The sequence below is a fragment of the Corvus kubaryi genome, unplaced genomic scaffold (assembly GCF_017639235.1).
Source record: "Corvus kubaryi isolate FWS band 111438036 unplaced genomic scaffold, C.kubaryi_AGA036_p1.0 37041, whole genome shotgun sequence".
Lineage (NCBI taxonomy): Eukaryota > Metazoa > Chordata > Aves > Passeriformes > Corvidae > Corvus > Corvus kubaryi.
This window is the reverse complement of record NW_024581018.1, coordinates 169,282-190,215: the sequence shown is the minus strand read 5'-3', so window position 1 is coordinate 190,215 and position 20,934 is coordinate 169,282. Positions and strand designations below refer to the sequence as shown.

The window sequence follows — 20,934 nt, the reverse complement described above, 5'->3', positions numbered from 1 at the left end:
ACCAAAAGTAGAGGAAATTTTTCCTTATTTGTATGCTTTCTGGCTGTTTTCCCCATCCAGTTACTTTGTCCCCAGCCTGGGATTAGCTGTTTCTCAGTGACTGGTGTGTAAAGGAATCAGTCATGTTACTCATGGCTGTTCCCGGCTTGTGTTTTCCCATTTGACTATCACTTTTATTTTCCTTTTCTCTAATGCAGTGCCAGCTGGGAGTGCTGCCCTTGGGAACAGGGAACGACCTTGCCCGTGTTTTAGGCTGGGGTTCTGCTTGTGATGATGATACCCAGCTCCCTCAGATCCTGGAGAAGCTGGAGAGGGCCAGCACCAAAATGCTGGACAGGTGAGTAACCGTCACTAACATCGTCTGCTCTTTGAAAGTTGTGTGCAAATATCCTTTCAGGAGCACGGGGCAGTCCTGACTCTGCCAAGCTTCTGGACCTCTTACTAATGCCAGATAACCTTTTGTCATTGATAATCTACTGTCACCTTCTAGCAACAGAAAGTGGTCTGGCTTTCCATGTTGCTGCTGCAGAACAGTAACAAGTGAAACAAGAGTGTCCTCTCTTCTGTCCCAGAGTCCTCATTAATTGAATTTGTCAGCCTTAAAGTCATGATTTTTTTTTAAAGCAATTTCTTGTTGGTAAATCTGAGCCAATTTATCTTGAGCTTGGCTTAGAAATGGAAGCCAAATGCAGAAGTGGATGTCTACCCTTAGTATTGATAGATCCTGTGTATCTTTGTACATTTAAAACTGTTTCATGTCTTTAGAGTTGCATCTTGGCATCTCTTACATTGAATCAAGTAATACCCATGGAATTTTTGTGGAGAGGGAAAAGAGATGTTCCCTGTGCTGTAGAATGCTTGTTCATAGTGTCACCCTTCCTTCTCCCCCACTTCAGCCCCTCTGTACTTCCATTGCCACTCTGTGGCTTCTTTATATCAGTGATGGCTCCCCAAAGTTTGTTCTGCTTTGAGGTTCTAACCTGTTACATTTGGATAACAGAGGAAACCATCTGCATTGTAGTGACAAGTGTGATTTTCAACAGGTGGAGCATCATGGTGTATGAAACCAAATTCCCTCGCCAGGCCTCCACTTGCACAGTCACTGAAGATTTCAGTGAGGATTCAGAGGTACCTTGCAGGATGCAGAGGGCAGGGGTCTGGAGCATCAGCCTTGGAGCACACCAGATAGGAGGCAGTGGTTGAGCTCCAGTGGAGCAGACCTGAGCATGGGTGTAGCCAGAGCTGCAAAGATCTGGGGCTTTAAGTCAATGAAGTATTATGGAGAAGGATGGAGGTTGGGTTACAAGAGTCAACAAACCATAGTGAGGGATGAGGAGAAGATACTTTGGAACGGGACGGAAAGGAAAGTACTGCCTTTTATTTGCTTCATGACATCAAGTTGTTGAAATAGTGGCAAGCTGCATAGCAGTCACAAAACAACCAAGGGCTTTTAGATTTGCAGTTGATCAGAGACTCTAAGAACTGCATTGCTGATGATTTGTAGGTTCAGAATTAGTTTCTTCATCACATTCAGATCTTCAGTGAGTAACAGAGCCCTGGTCTGTGGAACTTTCTCAGGGCAAAAAGAATCTGTAGAGTGATAGGTACTCCCCGAGGAGCCAGGATTTCACAGCATATGTTGTTATGTTGGGAAGCAGCACCCTAGTGGCTTCTTTCTGACTGTCAACAGGTGCAGAAGATTCTCTGCTATGAAGATTCTGTGGCTGCTCATTTGTCCAAAATTTTGACTTCTGACCAACACTCAGTGGTGATCTCCTCAGCCAAGTGAGTACTTAGAGGAAAACTGCTCTAAGTTGCACTGTGAAAATCCTGCGACAATCCTTGTGTGATTTTGTTTTCCTCCTTTGTCTAGGGTGCTTTGTGAGACAGTGAAGGATTTTGTGGCTCGAGTAGGGAAAGCCTATGAGAAGGCAACAGAAAGCTCAGAGGAATCAGAGGTCATGGCCAGGAAGGTAAAATTTGAAAAAATGTTTGGGTTTCTACTTCTGCAATGTAAAAATGCTCTGTTCTCATAGAACTAGGATAGCAGCAGTTCAGTAAGTACTAAAGAATGAGCTACCCAGGCAACTGTTAGTTTTACTCAAATGTTGTTCTTCTTCATGTAGTGCTCTGTCCTGAAGGAGAAGCTGGACTCATTGCTGAAGACACTGAATGATGAATCTCAAGCATCTTCCTCTCTGTCCAACCCTCCTCCCACCATTGCAGAGGAGACGGAGGACGGGGATGGGTCGGGCAGTGCTGGTGACTCTTCGAGCGAGCGCTTGGTGGGCTCGGCATGCACTGCAAGGCCCCAGATATTCCGTCCCCGAGAGCAGCTCATGCTCAGAGCTAACAGCTTGAAAAAAGCCATTCGCCAGATAATAGAGCATGCAGAGAAAGGTAACCTGTCAGGAGTCCTGCTTGTCGCTTCCTACAGCCTCTTAGAAAGTAAAAATTTCCTTTGTTCTGGGGGCAGCAGGCTTCCTTCTTGAAAGCAGCTTTCCTGAGCTAGATAAGCTACTCAGTAAGCCTGGCCATTTAGTTTCAGTGTCACCTCTGCCAAGCCCACCTTTTGGAAACATTGCTTGGTAAATGAGTCTGAAGTTCAAGGTGTGTTCTCTCCCAGCGGGCTGCTTTAGGAAGTTCCTACCCTCCCACACTGTTACTTTGCATTTCCTGTCTGTCCCCACCCATACCACAGTTGTGTCAGTGCAGCTCTTTGTGTGGCCTTACTGTAAAACAGATCTGAAAATACTTGGGAAGAAAGGATTTTAAGTATTTTAACTTGAATTGTTTCAATCTCTTTATAGCAGAGCCCAGCAAAACATTGCTGTGGTACAACTGCAGGAAAGGACAGGAACTTCTTAAATGAGCTTTGTCCTTGGAAAGAACTTAAAACACTGCACCTTGGTGCAAGTCAGTTCTGTTCTGACATTAACTTCTTAGGCAGGTGACCCTCTTCTCCACATCTTGACCCTTGTCTCTCTCCAGGCACATGCCCCCCAGTGCTGCAAGTTCCCTTTCCTTTGAAAGGCGTCAGTCTCCAGGTGTTAGTAATAAACTCGGGGGTTAACTGAGACCAAAGGAAGTACTTAACAGATTGTTACTGGAGATAAAAGCATTGAAGCTGCAGATGTAACTTCATGCACACCCAGGTGTGCACTATGAACAACTGTGTAGTGAGTTATGAATCATTGCAATATTGCTTGGATTTCCAGCACTGCAGCATTGTGTACAACCTTTGCTGAAGGTGAGTAGTGGAAGTTCAGCAAACAGCCTGCTTCTGATGAAGTAGGAGGCCTTGACCTCACTGCTCCCTCACTTTGCTGCTGCTTACCTTAGGCCAGTTTGATGTTTGTGGAGTTCTTTTGGCGCCCAAGAAATTTGCTTAACCCAGCCAGAAGTGTTCTGTTTCTGCTGTGCAAGTGGGTTGGATTGCCTTGTGGGCAGTTCTGATGAACTACAGGGTTAGCACACAAGGGAGAGGAAGAGACTGAAAGAAGGGGATGAGCTATGCAGGTAGTCAGCTGGTAGAGCAGCTGAGGGCATTCAGAGCTGTGTCCCTGGCAGGGGCTGCTGGGGAGGAAAAGACCTGTTGATGGCATTCAAAGGCAGTTTTGATTTCTTTAGGCAGCATGCTAACATTTAAATTTTACCAGCTCTCAAGCAAACTCCAGTTACATTTCAGATGTATTTGTTCAACTTTTCCAAACTGTTTTTCTTCTTCTAAAGTGTGCAATCTGATTCTTTCCTCTGTTTGTATTGGTTTTTACCAGCTGCTATTTTCTTCCTTCTTGATTATATGTGTCTAAGTTCCCTTTTCAAGTGGCTTATGTTATTGCACCACTACAGATCAAACAAACAGGAAATTCGTTAATCATTTCATGTCCATCTGGTTAGAATTCCTGGCAACATCTAAATGCAAATAAATGGAAGCCGATCACCTCTAGCACAGTTTACATCTCAGGATGCCTGAGAACCTGTGGCATTAAAAATGGACACTTCTGTTTAGAGCCTCACTGCTAAAGAGCTCAGCAAAGTAAACAAGGAGGCTGAGCCAGGCTGGTTCCAAAATCTCTTCAGAGCAGAGCTGAGACAAATGATAAAAGAAAGCTTTGTGTTATTCCTGTTCTTTCCTTTAAGGAATCAGGACATTTAGAGTCCCATGCTGTTGTTATTTACATGAGTGGGAGGTATTCCTTGCCAGAAGAGCTGTGAGGCACTCACCTGCTTTATCTCTCCATACAGCTGTAGATGAGCAGAATGCCCAGACGCAGGAGCAAGAGGGCTTCCTCCTTAGTCTCTCAGCCTCTGAGGAGGGCAAGGAGCTGAGGAACGAGGATAAGATTTCCATGCAGTCATCACACAGCAGCAGCTTTGGAGTGTCCAAGGGGAGGAGCCAGAGGAAAGGTACTGCTCTGGGGCTGCCACCATGCAGGTCTTGCCTGTGGATTACATTTCTGTTAGCTGCAAAAAAGGAAGGAGGTGTTATGTGTATTACCCTCTGTGTTCTGTTCTTCTCAAATTTTTGCATGATTGCTCTTCAGGCCTTGCACGTTTCTGTGTTCTAGCCTGTGCTGTACACCCCACTTTTTTGCTACATTCTCATGGCTTCCATGATCTTAGCATATGAAGCCTAGGATTCAGAAATTTTCTTGCACCTTAACCAGTAATCTGGGTTCTCTTGGCTTTCAGTGCTTGGACAAGTAGAGTCTTGAGCATTTTTCATATCATCCTTTGCAGATGACAGAGAACAGCAGCCAGTTTGCTTTAGTAAATGTGTTATGTGAGTAATTTGTTAGAGATCCCTGATCACTCCAGATACATGTGGAACTTCCTGAGTATTGATTTGGGGCCAAATACCCTGTCTGTTGTGCTGCTGGCACCAGCTTTTTCTCATCTCCATTTCTAATATTTTTCATGTGGCATTTTGATACTTCCAATCTCTGAGGTTTTCCAGCAGCACATATGTGACATCTCTGTCTCTTAATGACTGATTCTGTCAATTCTTTGTTTTCTGGGGGCTCAAGTGTTTTGCTGTTGAGTGATTCCTAACCCAGTCTTTCTGCTTGGGCTGTGCTGGTCTGAATCACAGCACTATGTTTGTCAATAACCAAGTTTGTGTTGTGTTTTACAGCCTCCAAGTCTCCTTGTGAAAGACTAGTAAACAAAGGAAGTTTGTCATTGGGCAGCTCTGCATCCCTTCCTCCCCAGACAGGAAACCGGGACAACTTGCCTATGCTGAACACAAAAATCCTCTACCCAAGTAAGTGTAACACCCAGCACTTCCCACCGAGGCAGCCAACTGGAGCATGAGTGAAAACACGAAATTGTCCTGCCAGATGCCCTTTTGTGCAGGGTCGACCGTGAGAGAAATCCCTTTGTGGGTAGCTGCAAGCGGAGGCTTGGAACTGTAGTAGTTTCCAGTTTGTAGCTAAGACTTAGACACAGATTTTTATTAATGCTGTGAAGTGGCAGAATTTAGATGCCAGTTGCAAGGACATACTGATCTCAAAATAACCATGAGAAGGGGGAGACGATGCTGTTGAGGAAGGTTTCTGAAGAGTGACAGCCATAGGTTTGGGAGCAGCAGTCCCTTTATGTGAAGGCTGAAGTGACTGGAAGTGCACAGACCCAGCAGAATCCCACCTCCCACATGATGCACAGCAACTTCTCCCCATCACTGTGGCAGTATCTTTCCATCTCTTCCCCCAAATAATTTGTTCAAATTGCTCCTTCTGGAAGCAGGTAATTTCCTTTCTCTCTGACAAACCTACTATTTGTGGGTCACCAGTTAATAATTTAAGAGGCAGGAGACAGTAATTCTTGAATAACTTGGATCATAGCTTTACTCCTACTCCTTTTTCTCTATTCACTGTAGCAGGGATATTGTGTGTCTCGCCCTGGAACAAAAAAGCTGCTGCAGAGAGTACACTCCTATTTCCCTTTTCTGTGTTTCTGTACAACTGTGCTGCTGGCCTTAGGCAGTTCACTGTCAGTCAGAAACCCTGCCGGCAGCCCCAGAAACCCTTCTCCTTGTCAAAAGACCTAACCTCTGGAGTGAAAGAAAGCACTAATGCTATTTGCTTTCTTCATGAATGACAGGGAAGAATGTATCAACTCTTGTTATCTCGTCTTTGGGATTGAAGTTACCTGTTTTCTGCTTATTATTTGTCATGCTCTTCTCCATGGTCAATTTTCCTACAGATATCCGTGCTGGCATGTCAGGTTCTTTGCCTGGGAGCTCTGTCATCAGCCGATTGTTGATCCATGCTGATCCCTTTAACTCTGAGCCTGAAAATCTGTGAGTATGCTCTGGAGCTTTAAGGGAGGGAGTGGGCGTTCGCAAACAGACCTGAGCAGAGAGGGGCATTAGTTTATAGACCGAACTAATGGACTGCAGCAGCCTGGAGTTACGTAAATGGATCCATATGCTGGGCTCCAGGGATTAAGGATCAGTTTATGGAGTTACACATGCAGTGACACATCTGACACAGTTGGGCTTGGTGGTCTTTTTGAGCCTAAATGATTCTGATTCTGTGTGAGATACGCACCAAATGGTACAAATGGAAGTTTTGTTTTTCTGTTTGGCAGTGAATATTACACAGAGAAGTGTGTCATGAATAATTACTTTGGAATTGGACTGGATGCAAAGATTTCTTTGGACTTCAACAACAAACGTGATGAGCACCCAGAGAAATGCAGGTGGGTTTGGTTTTGACTGACCTTTGGATTGATGCCAGAAGCGACTGAACCACTTGGTGCTTCTGTGTGGTTTTGAAGCTGGTTGTGTACAATGTGCTGAATAGGTGTATTGTCTCCATAATGCTTCTTCAAGGCTTGAAATCATGGTGGAAGCGATTAGTTGCTGATTTATTACTGATTCATTTTACTGTAAGGTATTTAAGTAGCTACATTGGTGCAGATTTAGCACATTGGTTCTATTTATGTCATCTCACTCACAGATTTTTCTTCTGGGCTTGCTATTTAGCTATGAGAGAAGCACATCTCAATTCTAAATGCCACAGAGGCTGGTTGATCCTGACTCAGTACAAACCACAGGTTTGGCCTTTTGAATACCTGAGCAACTACAGGATGCTTTGTGTAGCCTGGGATTGGCTGCATTTGCTGTATATGAGCTAATACAACCAAGCACTGTTGATGTCCTGGTGTATGAGATGGACAAGTTCTGTGCCAGGGCAGGCTGTGTATGTTTCTGGTAGTGTCTGTTACTCATGCTCTATTCCTACCTGACATTTATTTAAAGGGAAGTAGTTTCCCAGCACAAACAGTGACCACTTGGAGTGTTTCACCCTTTTTGAAGCAAAGCACCTTTGTGTTTTAGGATGTAGCAGGTACCATTTCAGTGTGAAGTTTTTATTTCTTCTTAGTGAAAGGGTAAATGGCTGTGCTGACTTTTTCTCTTTTTATTTGCTCCCTTAGAAGTCGTACTAAGAACATGATGTGGTATGGAGTATTGGGGACCAAGGAGCTGCTGCACAGAACATATAGAAACCTGGAGCAGAAGGTCTTGCTGGAGGTGAGGGATTAGCATGCTCTTCTGTTCCTAAGACTGGGATGCCTAATTCCATCTCCTTCAGGCACTGTGACTTTGGCATGGTGATTTGACTTGGTGCCATTTGCCTGCCTGAAACAATGTATTTGCTGTATGTCACCCTGAGCTAACTAAAAGTGGCTTTTCTTGGTTCTGGAGCATAACTTGTATTCTCAGCCCATGAGGGAAGAATTGTCTTCCTGCTGGAAAGTATTTGCTGTTCGCAACACAGTGTTCAGCATGGATAAGATTGTTATATTACATGTAGTATCTCACATGAACACATCACTTTAGATGGTGGGTGCAGTGGAAAGCTCTGAATTTAACAGTGCTATAACGTGCATCCAGCTGGAAAAGAAATATTTTTGTATAGGTCATGTACAGCATAAACAGGTAACTTGCAGGAGGAGACTCTCATCATATGGATGTTTCAGGAGTTTTATTCCCCTTTCTTGAGGAATAAATCAAGAGGCTTTGCCAAGGCTCTGAGGTGTGCCCTGCTCCTGTTAGAGAAACAGAAGCAACGGTATCTCTCTAAAATCTGTGTCTGCCAGAAGATGTGTGGCTCATGAGGCTTGAGTGGATAACTTCTACTCTTCTAGGCCAAGAATGAACAGGACAAAACCTGAATTAATGTATTACTAAGATGGTGCAGGCTGTTTCTGTTCACAGAGCATGTGCTCTGGCAGGAGGGTCTCTTTCTTGCTGGGCTGAGAGTAGTGTTGCCTTCGTTTCTGTGCAGTGCGATGGGAGGCCAATCCCTCTGCCCAGTCTCCAGGGGATTGCTGTACTCAACATTCCCAGCTATGCAGGAGGCACCAATTTCTGGGGGGGAACCAAGGAAGATGATGTGAGTATTCTCTAAGGCCATCCAAAAAATGTTTCTACTTAATGTTGCTCTCCAACAGAGCTGTGCCTCAGCTGAATTCTCTCTCCCTTGTATGTGGCAGACGTTTACAGCCCCTTCCTTCGATGACAAGATTTTGGAGGTGGTGGCCGTGTTTGGTAGCATGCAGATGGCAGTGTCACGTGTGATAAACCTACAGCATCACCGGATTGCACAGGTATCAGCTGCTTTTTGTGAGCTCTTCCCACCTGCCCCCCTCTCCAGCTGGTGACTTTGTAAGGCTCTTCTTTCTGCTCTCTCTGGTCCATGGAAAGAGCATCCACCAGGGCTGGAAATGGGCATGCTCAAGAGACATTTGAGTATGGAATTGTTTGCTAGCATTCACTGTAGTAGGAGTTAGACCAACAACTCAAATACAGATTAGTCCAAAGACACAGCAGGTGTTCCCCACTGCTTACGGGTGAGGTGTGCCCTGCTGCTCAGACATGTTTCCCTCAAGTAGCACCAAAGCTACAGCATGTGGGGAGGGGCTTTGGAAAGACAGAAATTGGCTTATGCTTTTGGAAAATCAACATTTTAGAGCTTTTCTTACCCAGTCACTCCTTGCAGTGCCGGACAGTAAAGATAGCAATCCTTGGAGAAGAGGGAGTTCCCGTACAAGTGGATGGAGAAGCCTGGATCCAGCCTCCAGGTTACATTTGGATTGTTCATAAGAACAGGGCACAGACCCTCACCCGAGACAGGGTAAGAGCATCTTGAATGCCCTGTGCAGTACCCATGTGTTTTGATGTCACATATTTCTGGAGAGTGTGGCAAGGGCCACGTGTGAATATTATCTTTGTGAATGCAGGAAGCATGTTTTGTTACACACCATAAACCTTTTGGGAAAGAATGTGGTTAAACTTTCATTCACCATTTGGGAAAGGGCATAAATAAGATTCTCTATGCAAGCTTATTTTACTTCCTTTTCTAGGTGTCTTGTGACAGTGTTTCTTAACATGCTTGCATGCTATTTTTCCCACAGGATGCCTGCCTCGCCAAGTGCTGTGGATTGTCTAAATTCAGACGGTCAATGTTTTAATTTCTCATTGTTGTTCAGTATGTGGCTTATACCTCATTGACCATGTAAAGCAGCGTCTTATGCCTTGTTCAGAAGTGTGTGTTGGTCTCATCTGATAATTTTCAAATACATCTGATGAGTACCAGCAAATAAGGAAGCCTTTTTGCTCTTTTGCTGTATGATTGAGCAGTGGTAAGACAAAGGAAAGGATAAAGACCTTGCTGTGGCACAGACAGGCTTTATGGTTCCACCTAACTCTGTAACTGTCTGTGCATAAACAGTTCAGTTGATAGCAGCTCTTCATACTTTCCAGGGTAACACCCCTTTACCTAGCTTCCAGAGCAAATCAAAGTCCTCTGCAAAGGACTCACCTGCTGAATCACAAGAGGAAGGAGTACAACAAAGGGAAAAAGGGAAAGCAGCCTGGTACAGGCCTGAGGCACATTGCCTGGCAGGGAGTTACAAAGATGATAGTATGAAAAGAAAGCAAAGGTGGGCATACAAACCCCTGTCATGGTAGGACAGGGCACTGGAGACCTCTTAGCTGGGAGAGCAGTGGGTGTTGATGATAAAACCACAGAATGGTTTGGGTTGGAAGGGACTTTAAAGGTCATCTAGTTGAACCCCGTGTCTTGGGGCTGGACACCTTCCACTACACCAGGTTGCTTAAAGCCCCATCCAGCCTGTGTCTAAATGTTGCCAGAGATGGGGCATCCACCACTTCTCTGGGCAACCTGTGCCAGTGTTTCATCCCCCTCATAGTATAAAGTCCTGCCTTGTATCTAGTCTGAATCTATCCTCATTTGAGCTCGAAGAGAGTCTTATCAGCTATGATGTGAATGTTGTGGAGAGGAGACAGGAATAGTGCACACCATCTTTTGTGAAGGTTAAGAGAGCTTCTGCAGCATCACACTGACGCTTGGAGGGAGAGTGCTTGAAGGAGATAGCACAGACAGCATGAGAGAACAGGATTGCTGCTGTAAAGGTAAAGGGAGGGAGAAAAGGAGAGGCAACCTACGTATGGGCATAGTGGGAAAGGCGATGGGAAGCACAAGAGATAGAGAGGACACAACAGTCCCTTTGTGAGTGTGCTATATGTTGGACCATCAGAAGCCATAGCTCTGATTGTGCCAGCCCATTCCTAATTGCCTGCCAACTTGGTTTTGCAGTCATGGAATTGCCACTGAGGAAGAAGTTCCAGTTTTTCAGTTGCACACTCAACTTTGTCTCAACTTATTCTTGTTTTTCCTGCTGTCCTTTTGATGGTCATTGCATGCCCCTGCTTTCACAGAGCAAACCTGTCCTATTCAGCTGATGAAGGGGAGTCCTCCCTTCATGCACGTGACCATGTACCTTTGGTAACATTTTTCAAATGTGATTTGGGATATATAGTTTCCTAAACTGAAGATGGAAAAACTCAAATTCCCTTATTTGGCCTCATCTGGACCACTGAAGAGTCATCAGCAAGAGTGAGATCAGCAGGTAGCTTGCACTATGCTGACAGAGCCTGGTTTTCCAGTATGAGGGGCAGTAGGGGAAGGGAATGCTTTACCACAGGGCTCCATAGTTTTCATTCTCACCATATACAATATTGATTTTTCTACATGGGATCTGTTCTCTTCTTCCCGCACCATTAGCTGCTGCCCACAGGAATATCAGTAAGGTTGCAGATGGGACAGGTCCTAGCTCCGAGTGCAGCTGCTTAGCCCACCAGTTCCTAGGGAAGCCCAGTTTACTTCCAGATAAGAAGGAGCCTTGAACATTTTTCATTTCAAGCTCTGAAGTGTCCCAGAAATACTGAAGTGGGAAGGTGATACAGCTGCTCAAATAAAAGGCTGCTACCAGTAGGGAATTGTTGGATTTTGCTAGTCTGGTCCTCAGAATTGGCCCAGTAATTTTGACTAAAACTGTGCTTAAGCAAAAATTCAGCCAAGGCAAGCATGTGACCTGGAAAACTCCATCCCAGCCAGCTAGTTAACAAAGTTATAAGCAACTTAACTACTGGGCCCTGCAGTGAAAAGTGCCTGTACCAGATCTACATGTTTTACAGGCATAGGCACAGTCACTGGGTTTTTATAGGAGCTTTACAAGGGACCTTATAGTTTGCTTGCTGTGTTTTTAGGCATTTGAGAGCACCCTGAAGTCTTGGGAGGACAAACAGAAGTGTGAGTTGTCACGACCCTCCTCTTTCTCTCTGCAACCAGAGATCATGTCTGAAGAGGAATCCACCCAGATCATCCAGTTTGGTCAAGCTGCAGGTGCTCTGATCCACAGGTGTGACTCAACCTGCTTTTGATGAATAGAGCCTCCTTTAGGGCCTGAAGTTCTTGTCCTGCTTCCTGTTTCTGGAGATGTTCTTGTTCAGTCTTACCTGCTGCATTACTGGTCCATGTCACTGGGAGTAGCATCATTCATTGTTCAGTGTCCCAGCTGAACGAGGACTGAAGCTCAATAAACTTTCTTAGGCCATTCTGAACAAAAAAATGTTACTTTCATGGGCAAACATGGATCCTTTAATTCTGAAAGAACCTGTTACCTTTGAATATAAATTAATTTTTTCAGAAAAGAAAGAAAGGCCTCTCAGGGAGATCAGATGACAACCTGGGTTCTTGTAACCCTGATGTCCAGCAGAAATTTTTGTACAAAGCCCAGAATGTATGCTTACCTGCTCATCCTTTAGTCAGGCTTCTGAGAGAAAATTCCCAGAGTCATTAGAGAAGGCTAATATAAGTGCAGCTGCCTTTCACATCACTCTGGTCATACTAAAATGTCTGGGTTGTATTTCAAACTGATCCCAGTCTGTGTGCAGAATTGAACATGCTGTGTCTGTGAGAGCTGCGTTTCCTTGCCTGTGCACGCTCAGTGTGGCAGGAGGACTGGCCTGCCTTGCCAGAGGCTGTGCCCCTGCCGTGAGCTCGGCTCGCTGCTCGGATGGGTGTTAAAATGGGATGTCCAGTCAGGAGAGATCTCCTGCTTTGAGCATATGCTGATGCAATCTGTAATTCTCTCTTTAGCATTCGGGAAATAGCTCAGTCCTATCAGGACATGGAACAGGAGCTTGCCCATGCTGTCAATGCCAGCTCCAAGTCTATGGATAAAGTCTACGCTAAATCCAAGTCTACAGAGGTACTGCACTCACTTGGCATCTCCCATTTTGTCCTTGCTCCATAGCCCTTGGTTTTCCATTCTGCTTGACCAAAAGTAGGCCTTGCTAGTCTAAGACTTCTTCCTTTTGACTGCTCAGACCTCTGCACTTCTAAGCTTAACTTGTGCATGAATTGCTTCCCTGCAGGGTCTGAACTGCAGCCTTGTTGTAGAGATGGTGAATAATGTCAGAGCCCTGCACAATGAGACAGAGCTCCTGCTGGCGGGCAAGATGGCACTGGTAAGGAGCACAAAGCAAGAGGAAAAAGCAGCCACTCCCTTCCTCCCCTCTCCTCCTATTGCCTTGGCTGGTCTTGGACTCTGTAAGTCAGTTTAGATGTTAATCATCCAGAAATCATTTGCTACAGAAGATTTTGCTTCATGGGCATGCTGTGGAGCCTAGAGCTCAGAAAAGATAAGAATTGTTAACTTGGTCTGGGCAGAGTGCCTGCTGTGCACTTCCTCTCAAAAGGAGGAACTGCTTTGTTAGTGAGGAATTTCAAGGCAAGGGCCTGGCTGTGTGTTCTACCATGTGGCTTTTAACTCTGCCTTCCTTCTATTCCTGATCCAGCAATTAGATCCTCCACAGAAGGAGCAGCTCCAGGCAGCCCTGGCAGACATGGACCTCCAGCTGAGGAAACTGGCAGACATCCCTTGGCTGTGGCAGCTTATGGAGCCCTGTGATGAGGAGGTGAGGAGGATCAAGGCTATTTTTCCCTAGCTGTTCTCTTTTTCCCTAGTTGGCTGTGTGTTTGACTTCTGTTACTATGTGACTGATGTGAGAAATAATTATTAAGGAAGAAACTTGACTCCCTAGGGCTAAAGAAATTAATTTCCTGCTAAGATCCTTCGCCTAACGTGGGATCAACTTTCTCTGCTTCCTTTTCTGTCTTGATCAGAACGAGCTTATGATTTTTTTTTTTTCCTTTCTTACAAGATCATGGAGCTGAGCTTGACAGTGCTTGTTGCTCTTGGTCCATTCCAATCAGTTTATGATTGTGTGCTTGATTTTCCCTTTCTGTTCTTGCAGAACCAGATGCTGGATTATTCTAAACGCAGCCGCAGTGGCAAATTCCGCCTGGTGACCAAGTTTAAAAAGGAGAAGAACAACAAAAATAAGGAGACTCACAGTAGCGTGGGATTGCCGGGTACCAAGTCTGCTCATTCATGGTGTCTTTTGTCACATCAGTGTGGTCACACCACTACCTTTTCTTGGTCTGTTTCCTCACACGTCCTCCCCTTCTGTTTCACCTGCATCTGCCTCTTCTTGCAGGTCTAGTCGATCTTTTTCATGTGGCAGAGTAGCTTATTGTTCCCTTCTGAGTCATGGTCCCCCTGTACCATGCAAAACATTCCTGAGCAGGAAGTACCCTCTGAAGAATTCTCCCGACACTGTACAGATTTTCAGGGATATTTCAGAGGGTGCTTAGGGAAGCGAATTCGAGGATTTTGGCATTTTAAGTATAAAAATGACTGTGGGGCCCAAGTCCACATAACTCCGGTCTTTTCACTGCTTGTTCTCTAAGATACAGTAAATGATATTTTTCTCATTGATTCACCTTCAGGCTTTAATCAAGTTTCCTGTCTAATTGGCTGGGGATCAGCGTCACCACAGGTGCTCCCTGACCTTTAATCCTATTGGTCAGTAGATAAAAACTGGCTATGAATCAACAAATTGCCATTCAAGACACTTTCTCTCTAAATTGGTCTAGTTGATTTTTGGTTTATGCTCTCATTATGAAGGCTTTCTTCCAAAATTCAGAAGTATGACCTGTTTTGTTGGCTCTTGGGTCCTGTCCTCTGCCATGGAGTTGTGGGTACAGTCTCCTGTCTGACGGGCTGGTGTTCATTCGCTGTCTCCCAGAACTGGGAAATTGTATTATTCTCTTATTTAGAGACTGTGCAAGAAGGTGGAAGTCTAAACACTTCCTCTCTCCCTCAGACAAGGGGGAGAGAGGTTGCCATTTTGTTAACTGAGCACAAGTGGTTGTACATGATAATATGCAAACTAATCTGTGCTGTGATTCTCCATCATATATTTTACAAATCTGTTGTTTTGTACACAGAATTTACACAATGAATTAACTGTTCTTAAACATGGGGGTAAACTTTAAAAAAGTTATGCCCATCAAAGGATAACCCATCCCATCCAAACAAATACGCACTTCCTCCTGGCTGTACTGCAGCAGGCCTCTTCTTAAGAGAACGTCTCTTACCTTTTTTTGCCCTTCCTCCTTCATTCGAGATTGAAGGTTGTGCTGCCCTCCCCTTGGTTAGAGGCTGTGGTCCTGCTTGCCCTCCTCCTCTGGCACTGAGTGCTGTGGTGTCCTCATCTCTCCCTGTCTCCTGGGATTCTGGGTACTCAATGCACTCCTGCTTTTCCATCTCTAACAGTTCACCTCTGGGGAACGGAGGAGGTTGCGGCGTGGCTTGAGCACCTCAGTCTTTGTGAGTATAAGGATATCTTCATCCGCCATGACGTCCGGGGCTCTGAGCTCCTACACCTCGAACGGAGGGACCTCAAGGTACTTTCATGGTCAGCTCATGAGAAGTAGCCAGCTGCATCTGCATGACTTTCTGTGCTGAATGTGCTTGGAAGTGGTCTGCCTGCTATTCATTCCAGGTGCCTTGGCAAGATGGACGGGTTCACTACAGCCTCATTTTATTTTCTCACCGTTTCAGTTCACCTGGTTTTTAATAGCAGGGAGGTAGAAGAGGTGGTTGAGGGACCAGCTGTCCTGTTCTGCCACAGCTTCCTGGAGATGTGATGCAGTCCAGCACACAGATTGCCAATAGTGCTCTTGAGAGTCTCTGTTTTTAATGGTGAAGTTTTTCTCAGCTACTTTACCATCTTTGCAGCAGGTGCTCTGATTGGGAAGATTTGGTTCTCACCATGCAGCGACTGGACAAATAGATCATCACACTTTGTTACAAGAAAACATGATTGTGCACTTTGATGAGGCTTATGGATGGAGAGAATCCTTTTTAATAGTGCTTAGAAACCACATTGCACAACTTTTCTTCTCCTCACCAGGAGACATTGTTTCTACTGAGAGAAATTGAAAGTGGTGGTTCCTTGCATGTGCAAGAGACTTGTGTCATCATTCTGGTGACTTGCATAGAGGAGGAGAACACTGTTTTTTTTAAGCAGTGCATGGCATTTGTTCAATGCCCCTTGAATCTTTGTTGTTTTAACCATCTTCCTATGGTGAGGTTTGCTGTAACCTCTGTAGCTGAGCTCTCTGCATGTCATCCACCTACAGCCTGTGTTTGTTGCATGGTACCCAGTTATCAGATGTGACTGGTTAGTTCTTCCTGCATGTTTTGACTACTAGTTTAGGTCCCTGACATCTGTGTGCTCTTTCTGTTTTCTCAGCCTTTGACAGCCAAAGCAATTTGTGGTTCTGGCTAACAGTCTGCAGTTGTTTCTCTGCATTGCTCTGTGCCCACTCTGCACTCCGTAGTAGCTTTTTGACATGTGGTTTGAGGCTCTATATATAACGCTCAGGTTTGGAATTTTTCTGGTTGGTTTCTTCCTCTCTTTGTAGCTGGCTGACTAGTTCATAACCATTGCTTGGCCACCTGGAGTTTCCTTCTGCCTTTCTCTTAATGTAAGGTTTTCTTTTTTCTTCCAGGACCTGGGTGTGACCAAAGTGGGTCACATGAAGAGGATACTGCACGGGATCAAGGAGCTGAGCCGGAGTACTCCTGCCAGCGAGGCTTAGCTTCTGTTTTCACAGCCTGTGTCTACCATTCCCCCTAACTGCACAGCAGTCACCTCACAAAGCAGATGTCCTCACAACTGTCTCTGCTGAACAGCCAAATTTTAGCTGTTCAGAGCTCATATCAACCAAGCATGGTGCTACTTCTTTCCTGTGGGGTATGGCTGCACCCAGTGGAGAGGCACCTCCTCTGCAGTTGGCAGAGCCTCCTGGAGAGAACTCACTCGCTGTTGGAAGAGCCATGTCCTCCGACGTGGGAAGTTCTGGTTCCAGGGACAGTGCAGGAATCCCGAGAATTGCAACACAGCTACCTTTACTGGTTAACTTCATCACAGTAGAATCATTCAGGGCAAAAGATATATTGGCCAGTCTTAGTTCAGGAGCATCTGACAGTCATTTCAGACCCAAAACTTTCCTGCTCATCTGCGTGTCGCACCTGTATTTAGTGTATTTAAGTGGGACAAAGCCTCTCCTTGTGTCTTACTAATCCCTTTTTAATGCATCTGTAGTTGTGTGCAATGTGCATCCGAAATTGGAAGCCAGTACAGGCCTCTTCCGATGAATATCCAGTGATTCTCACTCACTCATGCCTTTGCAGCAAACAGTGCACGTGGTTCAGACAGGGTCTGCACCAGCTGGTGGGGCCTTCTGCTGGGCCTGCTCTCCTCTTCCAGCCAGGGGCAGTGGTACAACCTTTAGGTTTTCACAAAAAATGTGGTGCTGAGTCATCACGGACAATTGTTTAGAAATTCCTGGCAGTAAGAAAAGAAAATTCTGGAGAGCCAAATGGTTACAGGGGATCAGCTCTGACATTTGTTCTGAATTTATCTTTGGGAGACCAGATAAAAGGGAGGGAAAAGCTAATGAGCTGTTTGGGCTGCACAAGAAGGGAGATACAGGACAACTTACTTCATCTTGGTGGAGGCAGCAGCACGACTGTCAATGGCCAGGTGTAGCTTCCTGCCCATTTAGTGCCACTTCTGTGGCCACAAACACGAGAGCTGTTTCTTTACTTCAGCTTGCAGTGTAGGAAACTATTTCTGTCACAAAATACGTTATTTGTGTCTAGTACCTGCATCTTTTCACCTGTCTTGGTTTTAGTGGCTTTTCTACCTTGCTTCTGTTTCTTGCTGCCTTGCTGCTTCACTCCAGGGTGATAAAAGATAAGGGTAACTCAGTTCCCCGGGCTGTACCCCTAAGAGAAATTCCTTATGCTGTCAAACATTGGGGCTCCTGTAAGAGCACTGAGAGAAAGAGGATTGTTACCAACTAAATGAGTATCATAATGAAAACTGGAGTGTGTTGATACATTGCCTTTGGTACCAGCTACAGTGAAGCATGGAAAAATTAGTGCCTCTGAATCAGAGTTTCTAGATGGCTGACCCCAGCTGGATGGCTGTTAAAGCCCAAAACCAGCATGCGTAGTTTATCACTTCAAGGGGAATTTGGCAACAGTCATTGCTGTGAAACTCGAGAGACAGCAAGAATTTTTAATTACTCTGTCATCTTCTGTGTATTTATTTTTTATTTTTAGAGTGGCACCTGTCTGACTATGGCTGCAGACAGAAAAGGCCACATACACAGTGGAATAAAAGATAATTTGCTGAGGACATCATTCTTCATTTTTTACATGTAAGGATTTTTATCAAATTGATATCACTTCTCTAGTCTAATAACTATCAGTCAAGTTAGTTTATGTAAAGATTTGGCAGCTTATAAAGGTTCTGGGCTGATTTTGTTTCAGCTGGCCAAACTCCACTGAATTCTCTAGTATTTCACCAAGGGTAATTCTGACTCTGCCTGTCTGTTCTAACCAGACACGTTCACCCATGTGTCTCCTCTCAGCCTGGCAAATGACAGCGTTTGCTCATGAGAAGGTAAAAGAAGACTAAATGTTCTTGATCCAGCTAGAAACACTAATGGTATAAAGACTCTGGGGCCTGAGCAGGAAATATGTCCAGCCTTGCCCTGAATTTATTTCTCCTATCTATATGTTGGCAGTTGCTTCCATAGCTGTATTTTTTATCAGTACAGACCCCCTCTTACTATATTGAATTCCTGAGGTATCAGGTAAGTAAGAATTGCAGACATACTGTATTGTCCCACTTGCTTGTTGAGGCACAGACCAGTGCCTGGATGAAAATGAGGAGAAACCTCCTTAGGAGAGCCCCAGTATGCAGCCATCAGTGGTGGTGTGCAGTGACCTCACAGTGTGTGCATCCCACTGCCTGTCCCAGAATTGTCCGTGGCTGGGACATCCATGTGCCTTCCCAGGAGAGTGCAGTGGGGGGGTGAGGCAGGTGATAACTCTGGGAAGAGGTGAGATCTGTGTTTGTTCCTGTGTGTAGTGAAGGAACTGTTCTTGCTGTGGATTTTCCCCAGGCAGCCTCATGGTTAAAGATGCATGAACAATAAGCACTTGCTTTGCTTGCATAATCCCTGAGGGATTAAATTCTTGATTCCATAGAAACAGCTCCTCTCTACTCTTCCTGCCCAGAGCAACAGAGGAATCCAAAGAGTTTTTACGTTCAGGTGTGTTCCTTAATTCATGCCATATCTATCAAGACCTCATGGCCTTTAGCCATCTGCATGAGTGATGAGGCCTGGACAGACCCATCTCATTTCTTTTGATCTGTGTGTCAATCATTTTTATGATCTGTGTGTCAACACCTTCAGATTCTTTTTGTGCACATGCCATTTATCAAAGGGTTGACAGCCACTATATTCCTGTCTATTACTTATCGGAGGCAGGGAAGGAGTTCTACCTTCTTTTAAGAGCTAGAAAATGGGATCTACATTTAACCTGAGTGCCTTTGAATATTTATTAAGGTATAGATCTAAAAAACCTAAAAGGGTTGTAGTTCCGTGTGTCTCACTGGGAATAGTGCAGATTTCTGTTGCAGAGATTTTTGTGAATAGATGAAGACAATTTGTGTTGAACATCAGTGAGAGCTATGTGCAAAGTAGGGAGCCAGGTCGAAGTCCTGGCTACATTATTCTGAGTTTCTCTTCTGGCATCTGATAATTTTTTGTGGGAGAGAAACTCAGGAAAGACAGTTAGTAAAAAAACTGCTGCTTTGCCAAAAAGAGACTGTCCAGCAGTCTCAGGAACACCAGCCTGAGAGAAGCTAGAACTGCACATATCACACAGGTGTTCAGTCCCTGAAGAAATGCAACTCCTGTGAAAGCTGTGCGACACCTTCTGTTTGCATCCCTCACCCCTGGCAGTGGCTGCAGTGAGCTGGGCCTGGGGTTTCTTCTGCTTGGAGGAGGCTTCAGTCCGTTCTCTCACATTCTGGCACCATCGTGGGTATTTAATGGCAGGTTCTGAGGAATGATGTTCAGGCTAGGTGAGATTGCATGCAGTGGAGGCTGGAGGGAGGTTTGGCTGTTGGCAGTGCCCTGCCCTGGGCTGCCCTCGGGAGGGCTGGTACAACCTCTCTGTTGTAGCTCGTGGGATGTCAGCAGGAGCCAGCACGGCGGCCAAGGGCAGCTGTGCCACTGGGTGCCTGGAGGTGCTGGCCTGGCACCTGGGAGCCTCCAGCACTGCCAAGGCCTTCAAGTGCCAGTGCTGCAACTGCTTCTGCACCCAAATTGTATGGAGAGCTTTGTTCATTGTTTTAGTGTTATTTAAAAACATGCATAATAGTGATGTGATTTATAAAACAGGCTGTTTACAAGACTTATTTTGTATCTTAAGGTGTGTGTACTGTCAAAAGAAAAAAAAGGAAAGGATGAAAAATGATGTTTTTCTACAACTGTCAGCAGTGACTGTGTGTCTGTATCATTGCCCACCGACCGTTGTTCCTCAGGGGTCTCCCCACCATTCCTGTGATCCTATCAAAAGCGTCGGGAAGCAAGTGAATCCCTGTACAGTCTTGGGAAGAAGGTTTTGTGCCTTAAGAATGGGACCTGCTTCCTTCCTATTTATTTTGTTAATTTATACAGTGATTACCATGGAAATGTCTCTTGTATTTTTTTTTTGTACATAGTTTACTTGTTGTAAATATGTTTTTGTTGTATATAAAGTAAACATGTTTCTGAGCTTCCAGTAAGGATTCTCTGTTACTGATTTCATTGTGAGAGGGCCACTGTGCCCATCTGGTGGGAACCAGCTAATAAAAATCTGTGCTGTGATTAAATGGCTTTATCCTGGCTTGCATCAGAAGTTCAGAGCTGTTCCTTAGAGAGGAGTGAAATGGTAAATTTAAATGTTGTAGACTAGTTTTGTAGCATTTTTTGTGTTGGTTTAATTGGCATGGAGTAGAGGACATTAGGTAGTTTAATTTTTTTTAGCTGTGTCTTGCAGTGAACAAAAGACGTTTTAAATGTGGTGCTTCTACTGGTGCTCATCCTGATCATAGCTCTGCTGGCAGCAAACCCACAGCTCGAAGGGAAATGTGAGACTCCCCCTCCTCGGGTGGCTGTTCCTGGCCACAGTGCTGCGGTGCCAGGATGAGACAGGAGCCGTTGTTCTCTCCTCCACCTTGGCCTCTGTGCTCTCAGTTTATTGCAGGCAATATGTACAGTGACTGAAGAAAGTGAAAACGCATTCACAAGAATGTGGGAGAAGTGAATTTTCTCATGAAATGTAGAAACTGAATGC

General features: G+C 45.1%; 1 protein-coding gene across 8 annotated transcripts in view; it reads left to right on the top strand.

Moving 5' to 3' along the window:
* Positions 1–20,470, top strand: part of DGKD (diacylglycerol kinase delta) — a 56,367-nt gene extending 35,897 nt beyond the window's left edge. For 7 of the 8 annotated variants that reach the window (XM_042020661.1, XM_042020660.1, XM_042020658.1 and 4 more), the window contains 20 exons: positions 198–337; positions 1,044–1,128; positions 1,691–1,785; positions 1,874–1,973; positions 2,127–2,400; positions 4,249–4,410; positions 5,138–5,266; positions 6,208–6,304; positions 6,595–6,705; positions 7,444–7,540; positions 8,298–8,405; positions 8,506–8,619; positions 9,012–9,146; positions 11,585–11,736; positions 12,477–12,588; positions 12,755–12,847; positions 13,178–13,297; positions 13,637–13,754; positions 15,001–15,131; positions 16,242–20,470. In XM_042020661.1, the coding sequence (XP_041876595.1) occupies positions 198–337; positions 1,044–1,128; positions 1,691–1,785; positions 1,874–1,973; positions 2,127–2,400; positions 4,249–4,410; positions 5,138–5,266; positions 6,208–6,304; positions 6,595–6,705; positions 7,444–7,540; positions 8,298–8,405; positions 8,506–8,619; positions 9,012–9,146; positions 11,585–11,736; positions 12,477–12,588; positions 12,755–12,847; positions 13,178–13,297; positions 13,637–13,754; positions 15,001–15,131; positions 16,242–16,331 (2,463 nt within the window). In that variant the 3' untranslated portion in view covers positions 16,332–20,470. The remainder of the gene's footprint in view (positions 1–197; positions 338–1,043; positions 1,129–1,690; positions 1,786–1,873; positions 1,974–2,126; positions 2,401–4,248; positions 4,411–5,137; positions 5,267–6,207; positions 6,305–6,594; positions 6,706–7,443; positions 7,541–8,297; positions 8,406–8,505; positions 8,620–9,011; positions 9,147–11,584; positions 11,737–12,476; positions 12,589–12,754; positions 12,848–13,177; positions 13,298–13,636; positions 13,755–15,000; positions 15,132–16,241) is intronic. The other variant, XM_042020662.1, reaches the window with a different exon arrangement.
* Positions 20,471–20,934: the final 464 nt, after the last annotated feature.